Consider the following 13,847-nt stretch of genomic DNA (forward strand, 5'->3'; position numbering starts at 1 on the left):
TTTGTATTTTATTCTGCAATATAGTGCTTTTGGTATTTGATGGTGGTAAATATATGCCCTTTATTCCCTTTCATATTATTATATGATAATAATGTATTATATTGGTATGTTCCCTTTTTCTCTATAAATGGATACGCATTTATTATTTTTACAGTGTTCTTCTATAAAATATGTATTATTATAAAAATATATATATTACATATTTTGATGAATATGTAATATATATATATTTATTTATTTATTTCATAGGTTATATTAGTGTTATATTTTTTCTTATTTAAATAATTCTTTTAAAAAAAAAAATATTAGGAAAGTTAAATATTGTAGAAACAATTAAGATATATATGTATATAATAAAAAAAAAATACATGGTAATAAAGGAATATATATATATATATATATATATATATATATATATATATACTTTTTTGTATTATACGGAGAACTCTTCATCTATGTATAACTTTGTCAAAAATTTAGACAATTTATTTATAGGCAAACCCATAACATTATAATAACAACCATCAATTTTTTTTATAAACTGGGATCCGACACCTTGTATAGAATATGCCCCTGCTTTATCATATGGTTCTTTAGTATTTATATACTGTAAAATATCTTCTTCCATTAAGTCATCAAAATATACTTGTGTTTTCTCAATAAAAGTTATGGGTATTTTTTTTTTATATAGAAATATACATACAGCAGTAAATACACTATGAACATTCGATGATAATTTTTTTAAAATATCATGTGCATGTTGTTTATTTACTGGTTTTTCTATTATTTCATTATTTAGTGTTACAATGGTATCACAAGATATAATAATTTTAGGTAATGGTTCAAACTTACTATTTATGTTCATTATTTCATATTTACTATAATCATTTGAATGGTTACTATTGTTTTCTCTCTTTACCTTGATATCTAAATCTTTGATACCATTTGAAGTTATATCTTCAGTTTCTGTATTATTAGAAAACCATACATGTTCAACAACATTCAAACCCTTATTTAATGCATTTTCTTTAACATAATCTTCAGCACAAGAAAAAATATGCTTATCTAAATTTTCTTCGAAACCTGATTCACAAATATATAAATTTTTTATACCCATTAACTTCATTAATTCAATCCTTCGAGGCGATTTACTAGCCAAAAGAACCCAACATCTATCCTCACTCTTAAACAAATCTCCCGCTCCAATAATATGAGAATATTCCTTCATATTTCAAAAGATAGAAGATAAATGCTTTCTATTCTTCAAACAAAAAAAAAAAAAATAAAATAAAATAAATAATAATAAAAATAAAAATAAAATGTATTATATATGTAAATTAATATTATATAATTCTATTTATATTTATATGTATATTTAAGTATTATACATAGTTGTTCTTCATTTATTTTTTACAAAAAAATAAAATAAACATAAAGGTCAAAAAAAGTAAACTGACAAAAAAAATATTATATATATATATATATATATATGTATATATTATACTTTAAAAAATACGACATTTAAAAAATATATTGGAATATATAGTTATATATTTTTTAGCATACAATCTTTTACATATTTCTTTTTATATAAAAAAGAAGATTCTTAAAAACAAAGGTGTAAAAATATATATTTATGAATATATATCTAATTAAAAACATGGACTTAAATTGTTCTGCTTTTAATTTTATTTTTATTTCTTATTTATTTTATTTGTTTTTCTTTTATTTCTATCTTTCATTCTATTTATTGTTAAATCATTAAAATATATGTATCTAAAATTAAATTAAAATAAAGTTTTTATAAATATTAACATATAATAGTTTGTTTATTATTATTATGAGTAAAAAAATAATTTGACATTATTAGAATATATGTATAATAAATATATAACAACAGAGATATAAAATATCATATATATCTTTAAAACAATATAAAAGAGTTGTTATTTTTAAAATAAGTTCAAGATACAAAAGATATATTAAAAAAACATGAGTAAAAATATATGACAATATTAATTTATAATACAAATAAAATAATAAAAAAAAATAGTAAAGAATAAATATAAAACAATAAACAAAAATATTTAAAATAATAATTATATAATATTATAAATATTTTATTACAGACATAATTGCAACAAAAAAATATATATTTTTTATGTAGGCTTTTTATTTCTTTAAAATATATATATATATGTATATATTTTTTTTTTTTTTTTTTTTTTTTTTTTTGCTCAATTAACAAAACTGAAATCCAATTTTTCAGTATTCTCTTCATTTTGTTCCTCATTTTGCTTTTCTGTATCTATCGATTCCTTCATTAAGGTATATATCAATATTTTTTCTTCGGCACCTATATTAAGAATCATTTCTTTAAATAGATTAGAATTCTTAAACGCCATATTTCTAAAAATTTCTATTACTTCTTTAAAATATATAGTCATATTATTATTGCTTGTTATTTCAAACTTGTCAGGATTATCAAATATATATGTAGAACAATAATCTGTCTCTTTTAAGAACTTTGTTATTTTTCTTTCTTCTTTTTCTTGTGGATATACTAAGAAACTTTTTGTTATTGTAATATTACCTTTATCACATAATGAAATCATTTTATAAATATACGTAACAAAGACTATGAACACTTTTTTTAATAAATGCACCTTATGTAAAAATGTTTCAAAAAAAATACCTACTATTTTAATAGAATAACAAACAATATCTTGTAAATATGAGTGTGCCGATAAGAACGTATAATATTCTAAAGAATTTTTCATTGATATCTTTGTAGTAATTAAAGGTATAAGCATATTTTCTTGATTCATCAAATTATAAAAAAAATAAAATATAAGGGATTCGTCTTTTTCTTTTATTAATGTAAATATATTTTGTATAATATTTATGGAAGAATTAATCATTTGTCTTCTTAAATTTTTGTCTTCATGTTTAATATGAATATCATTATTATATATATATATTGTCTTCAATTTTCTTGTAAAATTTATAAATATTTGTAGAATTTCTTGACTAAAATAACTCTGGGTATCTCCATCTAATGTATTTTCACAAGCATTAACATAATGTATAAATACGATTATTTTAATATAAAATAATTTTAACTTATATAAATCTTTTGTAAAAAGAATAGTTATTATTTGTTCTTTTTCTTCATTTTTCATTTGTTTTAAATAATTATTCAAATCATATATAGATGAGTACTGAAAGGCATATTTAAGTAATTTACTTGATAATTTTTCGTCATTTAACAAATTCATTTTTTTTAAAAATAAATATATTAATAAGTTCTTTACATTTTCTTTGATTTCTAAATCATTCATTTTTTCCAAAAGCATAAATGAGTTTAAAAACGATTTCCATAATAAAAGTATTATAACATCTTTTTCATTTTTATAATTAGTATTTAAAAATTTATTAATAATATAAATATTTAACGTGAACATATTGCATAACATATTATCATCTATTTCATTTCCTTCCATTATGAATAAATTGTCATGAGCTGTTTGCATCACTTCCAATATATTTGCAACATTTTTAATATTTATAAAATTTACTAAATAGGTTAATATATAATCTAACACAATTTTAAAAAATTCTAGTTTTTTAATTTTATTCGGTGTATTATCAATTGTAGATTTAGGACAAATATTGAGGTCTTTTTTTTCATTTGAGCTGTTTTCATCCTTTTCATCATTGTTATTTTTAGTATCATTTTGATTAATCATTTCGCCTTTTTGATTTTTTTGTTGTTCTTCTGTTTGTTCCATATCATAGTCATATGAAAATTCAATAAGAATTAAATAATTATAAATAAATTTCAAATATATTTCTTTGGTTTCTTCTTTCAACATGTCATGATATTGCCTTATATGATAACACAGAAAAGAAATAAGTATTTTAAAAAGTAAATAATTTCTTTTATTTAATGTAACAAATGATTTGACAATATTTAAAAATTGTATAAATACAGGAAAGGCGTTAAAATAAAATATTGATAAAGATCTTGATTTTTCATTTACACAAGTAAAGAATTTATGCATATGATTATTATAGTTTACTATATCTTTATCATCATTTTGTTTATTATAATCAAAAGACCATAAATATAATATTATTGAATCAAATAATATATAATTTATATTTCTTATAATAAACGCTAAATTATATTGAGATAGGTTATTTTGACATTTCTCATTATTTATAATATAGTAACAGAATGATTTATAAGTAAAAAGAAAATAAACACAAGAATCAAATTCTGAGAAAAATAAAGATGAGTTAATTAAAAAACGTTGTTTATCTTCCGTTTCTTCTACATCCTTAAAATTTTTATATATACTATTTGTTTTATTCATATGATCATTTTTATCATGCTCTAATTTATCATTTCCAGAATGTTGCATATCTATACATTGTTTTTTTTTAAGATAATCATTGGGTTTTTTTATGGCAAAATAGAAAAAATATTCCACAAATTTATTATGTGAGTTACATAATTTTATATCATTTAAGAATAGAAATAAATTATATATGTCCATAAGTGGGTATAGAAAAAAATGTGAAAATTGTAGCTGTTCTTTTTTTTCCCCATAAATATTGTTTGTAATAATATTATTAATACTATTATGATTATCATTATGATTATTATTAATATTATTATTATTATTATTATGGTTACCTGGATGGTAATAATTAATATTAAAATTACTACTACTACTATTATTATTATTATTATTATTATTATAATTAGTATGAGATAATGAATTGTCTTTTTTATTATTTAAATACATAAAATTAAAAGATTCATAATACATTTTTAAAGACGTAAATATATTTATTTCATAATTCGTAAGTAATTTTATTTCATTATTTGCACATGAAAATTCATCGATTATAATTTTTGATGACTTAAATATATTTAAATATACAATCAATATTTTTATAGCTAATCTTGATAACCTATAATGTTTTATTCCATAATTTATATTATTTAGAATTATTTTTAATAATAATTCGAAATTTGTATATAATGTACAATTATCTAATATATACTCCAAATTAATTTTTGTAAAATTTGTTTCATCAATTAGAGTATTCTTATTATATACACTATTATAATCATCAGTATTACTATTATCTATTAATATAAGTTCAATATAATTTATTTTTTGTATAACATTTTCATTGCTATGATGATAATTTTTATCCATCTCTTCTGAATTTAAGCTACTATATAAATTATTATCATTATATGTATTACTATGTTGCTTATCTTTTATATTCTTTATATTAAGACTATCAATTTTCTTTACGTTTCCATATTTATTTCTACCCAATTTTCGTTCTACTTTTAAAATAGTACGATCTCTCAATACTTTTTTCATATAATTAGAGAAATAGGAATCATTATGAACATAAATATGAGACGATACACTTATTCTTTTCAAAAAAAAGTACAACAAACTCATAACTAAATGTTTAGTGTTGTCAGAAAAAATAATATCGTTTTTCCTCATTTTAAAAAGGTTAAAAATATATTTTGACTTATTATTTTTCATACAACTATTTTGTGCAATTTTTTCTTTATTTAAATTTATATGAATATTAAAATTATAATGTTCATCAAATAAAGACGTGTAAAAAGTAAACCCGCAACACGTACTACTACTTCTATTACTATTATTATTATTATTATTACATTTACTATTAATATTATTATTATTTTCAATATACGCTGTATCATTTGTTAATAAGTTATTTTCCTTCACATAATTTTGATCATTATATTTCTTTACACTATTCTTACAATCAAACTTAGAAAACGAGCCCTTTGATTTAAATTTTATTATGTCATATATAAAAATATTTTTTACACTTAAAACATTTTCAAATAATTTAACCCATTGATTTATATTAAAAATTCCATATATACATATTCTGCATTTTAATAAAGCTTTTATATTATTATATAATATATTATTATTATTATTATAAAAATTATGAATTATTAAAAGGTAGTAATCAAAATTTTCATGCAACGGTATAATGACATTTTTCCTAAACAAGTTATATAAACATATAATTGCATATTCCATTATTCTCATATTTCCAAAGAATATACTCTTCTGTATAATTGCTGATATCGCATACGTATATGTTTCTAATTCTATTTTATCTATTACATCGAATAAAAGATTGAATGTCTTAAAAATATTATGGTTAATTTTTTTTTCATATGAAATTAAAAAAATTTCCAATATACACAATAATTTCTTATCAATTTCTTTGGATATATTTGTACCTTGATAATTATGATATTCATGGTTACGATGATTATTATGCTTGTGATCACCATGATGATGTTGATGATTTATATTATAATTATTTTTCATTTTATTTTTATATCCATTTTCATGTTTTATCCTCTTCAATATATTCAATATATTATTATATAATCTTATAATATACTTACCTCTTGTAATTCTAAAGTTAAAAGAGTTAACATTTTCTCTCTTTAAAATATATGCACATACAATATCTAAACATTTTTCAACTCGAACAACATTAATATGATTCTTCATTCTTTTTATTATGGAATTAAAATTTTTTAAAACTCTTATAAAAATATCTTTATTATGTGGAATTACCTTTAGGATGTCTCCATAAAGATCAAATAGATGGAGTATTTCATCTTTTGTTTTTTTTATATATGTTTGTGGTGATAAATTTCCTATCATATTAATATTTGATGTACTTCCTTTACGAACCTTTGAATTTAATTCTACTATTTGTTCATTCGAATGTATTGAATGGTGTTCCTTATTTGTTAATTTTTTTTTATTCACACTACTATATATCTTATTTGAATATGTAGTTATACATTCCATCGATAATAAGAGACTATCATATTTCTGTGAATTATTTATATAGTCATATTTTTCATTGTCTTGACACTTCCAACAAATCTTTTTTACTTCGTTATCTACATTTTCCAAATTATAATGCTCATTTCTTAATTTATTACTAATAATATTATGAGAACCTGGGAAATAATTTAATTTTTTTTTCTTAATTTTTTTAAGATATTTCTTTCTATTAAAACAATTTGTATATTTCAATTTATGATATGACAATGTTACATTTTTTATTAATATGGAAATGAATATATATAAATCTGTATTTTTTTCTTTAATAATATAAGAAGAATACGTTTCATATAATTTCATAATATAGCTAAATATATATGTATCAATATTTTCATTACATCCAATAAAATATGTTAATATTTTTATGATTAAGAAATTTATGAGATAATATTTTTGCTGATTAAAATTATCATTTAATAAATTAAATAATGGCATGATGCTTTTAAAAAACTTTGATTTCATGTTATTTTTATAAAAACATTTTTTGTTAAAAAAATTATCTAATATGAATAAACATAATATTAATATATTTTTATTTTCCTTTTTATTTATATCCCAACTATAAATATATTTCATAACTTTATTAAAATAAATATATACGTGTTTATGTTTTTTATTTTTAGTATTATTTTCTATTTTTTTCTTTTTTAAATATAATTCAAATAGATATACAAAACTGATCAAGGCTATGTCATAATATATATCATAATCATTAGTTAACATATGTAATATTTCTAATTCTTTTGAATATCCCCATATATATTTATTTTTATCCTCTTTTTTTTTTTTGGCATAATATTTTTCTCTAGACTTACTTACACATTTTTCTTTTATTAACGTATTTATTATCAAATCATCGAAATTATTTTTATTATTAACAAAATTAATAAGAACAGACATAAAAAAATCAAAATATAATTCATCATTTGTATTTACATTTGTGAAAGCGTCTAGTATGTTAAATAATTTATTCATGTTATTCTGTGTATTTTCCTTTTTTAAAAACATTTTATACTTATTACATTCCTCTAACGTAATATTATTACTTTTATTATTAGGTTCAATAAATTTGTTATCATTTTCTGATTGATTATAACTTAGTGAGACTTGATTCATTTTTTCATCCTCATTCATATGATATGATTTATTTATGAATAAAATAAATTTATTAATTCTATAAAATACTTTTACCATATATATTAAAAAAAGTAATAAAATATTTTCTATATTTATTGATCTACATATTTGTGTGAAACCATGTTCATAAAAATAAAAATGGGTAATCTTTTTTTTGAAGGCATTAGTAGTAACTGTCTTTTTTTTTTTTGAACGTTTTTTTTGTTCTCTTGAAATTTTTTTCTTTATCTGGTTATGTTTTTTTAAATCTTCCAAAGTAAAAATATTATTATTTTCATTATTAATTTCATTATTATTTTTTTCATTATCAACTAGGTTCTGTTTATTGTTACTTAACGACTTATTCATCTTACTATTATATTTTATTCTTATTTCATTTATTTTTGTAAAAAAATTGAATAGAATACTTACAATATTGTAAATGTAATCAAAGAACAGAAATGTTAACATATGGGATGATAACATAACATAAATATTCTTTAATATATATATAAAAATAAACATATTGTCTACTATAAAAAAGTTATGAGAATTCATTTTTTTCTTACTCAACTGTTCTTCATATGATAAAATGAAATAATGGATTTTTTCTTCATCAATTTCATTGATCATTACATTAAGTATATCTTGTATTAATTTAAAAAGGCTATTATTATATAATATTTCATAATTAATAAAATAATTTTTCATCTTTTCATAAATTATCATATTGTTAAAGGATATGTTTATATCTATATTTTTATCTACACCTGCACCTTCATCTATAATGGCCAACATTTTATTATCTTGGTATGTATAACATACATTATTTTTAACTTCGTAAACTATTGAAAAGACTATAGAATATATTAAGAAAAAAGATATTATTCTTCTTAATTCGTTAATAGTTTTTAAGGGATGAGTTTGTACTTTTGATAAAAATAACTTACATATATCAAATATACAATATATTAAATTATTTAAGTGATATATTTTGTAATGTTGGAAAGAGAAATATAATATTTTATTTAATGATATAGAACTTATAATTAATATACTTACTTGCTTTTCTATATGGTCAAATGTATTTAATGTTAAGGAAGTCATAAAATTTGCATTAATTATAGTAATATAATTTACTAATAATGTTATTAAATTATAAATATAACATGGAAATTTTAAATATACTTTTAAAAATAATTGTATAATATGTTTTAATAAATCTATATCAATATATATACCATTCATATTATTTATGATAAGTTTCAGAAATCTTTCATATTTTTCATATTTCTCTACATTTATATTATGATTCATTATAATTTTATTATATAAGTTCATTAACGCTTTTAAAATTATGTCATTTTTTTTTTTTTCATTGATATCCAAATTGGTGTCATTATTTAGATTTAGATATTTCTTCACATTATTTTCTAGAAATATTCTAATATGTCTTTCTTCACAATATGTATTATTATTAGGTTGTTCATATGTGTTCTTATCATAATTTTTATCACTACTTTTATTAGATTTACTTTTCTTAAGTGTTTTATTTTTTTTTTCCTCTTTATGAATATTTCCTTTTTTTTCCTCTTTATTTATTTTTCCTTTTTTTTCCTCTTTATTATAAAATGGCATGATACCCAAAAATGAATTATAATCTCCAAAAAAATTATTATATTTTGTTTTGCTACTTGAAGATTTAGCATTTGGATGATTCTTTTTTTTTTTTCTTTTATTAGCATCTTTCATATTATTATTATCTGTATGTTCACTAATATTTGTTTTATTACCTTTCGAATGTTTTTCATATATATGTTCATTTTTTTCCTCCCCTTCTTTTATATGTGTATCGTTCGTAATATTTGTGCTGGAAAGTTGGCTGTTTTGTCGGGATAGGTTTTCCTCACTTTCACAAGATGAATGGGAATGATTTTGTTGATCCTTTGATATATGTGAATCACTAGAATTATGAATATGATCCATTTTATCTTTACCCTTTATGTTATTTTTTTCATCACAAATTTTATCAATATTGTCATAATTGTCATTATTATGATTATTGACATTATTATCATTATTGACATTATTATCATTATTGACATTATTATCATTATTGACATTATTATCATTATTATCATCATCATTATTGTCAATATTATCATCATCATTACTGTCAATATTATCATCGTCATTACTGTCAATATTATCATCATCATTACTGTCAATATTATCATCATTATTTATATCATTATTTTCATTTATGGTCTCTTGAAGAGGTGGATACATCTTATTCAGTTCTTCAAACCTTGCCTTATTTTCTTTCTCCTTCACAACTGTGTAGGTATCCTTTTTCCTGTGCTTAATTAATTGTTTAATTATTTTGGTAAAATAGAATATACAATACTTTATCTCAAAACTATTTGATATGTTATCAGTATAAAAGACCCCTCCAATATTTCTATTCTTCACACAAGATGAACATAAAAATTCTAAGATATATATAAAAAATTCAATAATTTTAATAATAGATTTAGCACTAAACTTTTTTGAAAATAAAATACATTTTTTAAATGATTCAAAAAATATAACTTTTAATAATGTATTTCTTATTAAAGTAGTATAAAATTTGTTAGCGTTCTTATCTTCTACAGTTAATGGTACTAATTCGCTATATAACCAAAATTCTTTTTCTCTCATTAATTTATTTTCATATTCTAATATTATATTAATATAATCATTTGTTTCTTTATTGTATGTTAAATTTATTATATTTGCATTTGTTGGATTTCTTAAAAATTCAAATTTTTTATCATAAGATTTTTTATTCACATATGATGAATAATCATGTTTATCCAAAAAAGGATGAGATTCTTTCTTATAATAATTATATTTTTCTAAAATATTTAAAAAATGTAACTTTTTCAATTCATTATAATCATGATGAACATCTGAAAATATATTTAATAATATGTTTTTAAAATAACTTAAAAATGAATTAAAATTATAAATAAATAAAACATTTTTCATTTTTCTTAATATTTTCTTATTATATTCATTATAATTCTGAAATAGGAAACCATCAATACTTTCAACTTTCATATAACCTTCTACATCACCTCCTTTTTCATCAGTTTTTATTTTACTAATTTTTGACACAAGTTCTTCCGTTGCTGTTTTTAATAGATCCGAGAAAAAGTGATGTTTCTTTTTTATTTCTTCATGATTATTATTATGATTATTATAATTAATATTGTTATTAATATTATTATTAAAATTATCTTCGATGATATCACTTTTTACATTATTATTATTATTATTATTATCATTATATGATTTCTTTTTCTCATCAATATAATCTTCATCTCTAATATCCTCATCAGAGTATTTCTTTTTTTTTTTCTTCATAATATTTAAATTAAATAAAAAAATATCATCTATATGTTTTTTATTAGTTCCATCATTATCTTTACTATTATAATAATTCACATTTGCACAGTTGCAAAATATTATGCTAACAAATCTTATAACATATTTCAAATATACAACACTCACATAATTATTTATATTTATATTATCTATTATATGATTTATAAAGTATTCATATTCTAACAGAGAATATTCTGGATGTAAAATAAACAAATTTGATAAACATTTCAATGCAATATACTGAATGAAAAAATCTTTATCATTCAAACTTTTTTTTAAATATTTGAAAATTTTATCACACTCCGATATATTTAGTTTACCGTATTTTATTATAGAATTGATGCACTTTTGATAAAAATATTTTAGTTCTAGGTTATCAGATTTTCGAATCTTTTCTATAAAGATAATATTGGAAAATATACGTAAAAAATATTAAATAAAATAAACAAATATTTACATATAAATATATGAAAATAAACACATAAAAATATACATATATATATAGATACATAAAAATATACATATATATATATATGTTTCCTTTTTTATTACTTGAGTAGTCTATTATGGTTGGGATGTGATAAGATAATCTTATGGGTAGATGATACAAAATCAATGAAATTAATATAATAGCATTTTTAAATAAATTTTCTGGGATATTTTTCAATTCACCCGATGTATTATTTGTATTTTTATTTAAATCAAATATTCTATAAAAATGATTAGTAATATTAAATTTTGTATTCTTACTAAGTTTTATATAAAATATAGCTAACAATTTTAATATGAAATTAGAATTGTTTTTTGACAATACCAATAATAAATCATTATTTACATTTTCTTCAAATATATTTAACAATAACGATTTATCAACTTGATCTATTAAATTATTTATTGCTAATAAATTTTTTACTATTCTAAAATTTATTATATTATTTTTTATTATATTTATACTACATAAATTGTCATATTCCTTTAACATAAAATGATAATTCTTTCCTAATAAATTATATGTCCTAACCATTTCTTTATCTTTTATTTTTATATCTTGATTTATCATCTTCAAACATAAAACAAATATTTAAAAATAATAATATACATTAAAATATAAAAAATATGTATAAACATATAACAATATGTTTTTTAAAATGGTATGTTTTGATATATATTATATAATTAAATAATTATATACTTTTCGGATATACTCTCTTTATTTATTCTACACTTTTATAATGATTACAAATAATACATAATATTAAAAAAATAAAAGAATAAAAAAAAAATATATATACATAAATATATATATATATAAATATTTATTTATATAAATACTTTTTATAGGCATATAACTATTTTTAAAATACAACAAAAAAAAAAAAAATATATATACATAAATATATATATATATATATATATATATATATATATATAAATATTTATTTATATAAATACTTTTTATAGGCATATAACTATTTTTAAAATACAACAAAAAAAAAAAAAATATATATACATAAATATATATATATATATATATAAATATTTATTTATATAAATACTTTTTATAGGCATATAACTATTTTTAAATACAACAAAAAAAAAATAAATAAATAAATATATTTATATAATATATATTTATTATATATATAATATATATTATATGTATACAATATGTAATAATAGTATTTTATAAAATATCATTTATTTTCTATAATAATATATTTTTTTTTATATTTCAAATAATAAAATAAATATAACATAAATATTTTTTATGTACATATTTATCTAAATTTTCGTTTTTATATTCCTAAAAATAAAATAAAATGAACTTATGTATAGTATATATATAAATATATATATAATATATATTAATATATTTTTTTATATATGAATTAAAATTACGCATCTATACTCAATTAAATGAAGAAATCTATACAAAATTTTATAAGTATAAAAATTAAAAAAAAATTATTATACTATTCAAAAGTTATATTTTAATTTAATTTTATTTTGTTTAATTTTTTTTTTTTTTTTATATCTATAATTTTGTCCTGTATAAAATTTTTCATAAAAGAAAAAAAAAAATAAATAAATAAAATAATAAATTTATATTTTATTAATTAATTATATCAACAGCTAAAATATCAAATGTGTAATATTAATGAAAAGTATAAATCTAAACACAGAACAATTTTTTTTTTTTTTTTTAAAGTCAATTTATATATAGATTTTAAAATAATATATATATATATAATACGATATAAACATTCAAAATGTTATAACCCTACATTAATAAATATTTATTATAATATATTTTTTATATATTAAATATGACAATATATTTTATGTTAATAT

At 18.1% G+C, this 13,847-nt stretch overlaps 2 protein-coding genes across 2 annotated transcripts; both read right to left on the reverse strand.

The window, feature by feature from the left end:
- Nucleotides 1–433: 433 nt before the first annotated feature.
- On the reverse strand, nt 434–1,228 carry PRSY57_1312700 (septum formation protein MAF-like protein; the record flags this gene model as incomplete). Its single annotated transcript, XM_012909063.2, has 1 exon — nt 434–1,228. One exon carries the CDS (start codon nt 1,226–1,228, stop codon nt 434–436), a length of 795 nt encoding a protein of 264 aa, XP_012764517.2.
- A 1,009-nt stretch (nt 1,229–2,237) lies between these two features.
- Nucleotides 2,238–12,555, reverse strand: PRSY57_1312800 (putative membrane protein; the record flags this gene model as incomplete). Its single annotated transcript, XM_020115145.1, has 2 exons — nt 2,238–11,890; nt 12,048–12,555. The coding sequence occupies 2 exons, from the start codon at nt 12,553–12,555 to the stop codon at nt 2,238–2,240; spliced, it is 10,161 nt and encodes a 3,386-aa protein (XP_019970068.1).
- Between the last annotated feature and the right edge of the window lie 1,292 nt (nt 12,556–13,847).

This window comes from Plasmodium reichenowi, chromosome 13 (genome assembly GCF_001601855.1).
Source record: "Plasmodium reichenowi strain SY57 chromosome 13, whole genome shotgun sequence".
NCBI lineage: Eukaryota > Apicomplexa > Aconoidasida > Haemosporida > Plasmodiidae > Plasmodium > Plasmodium reichenowi.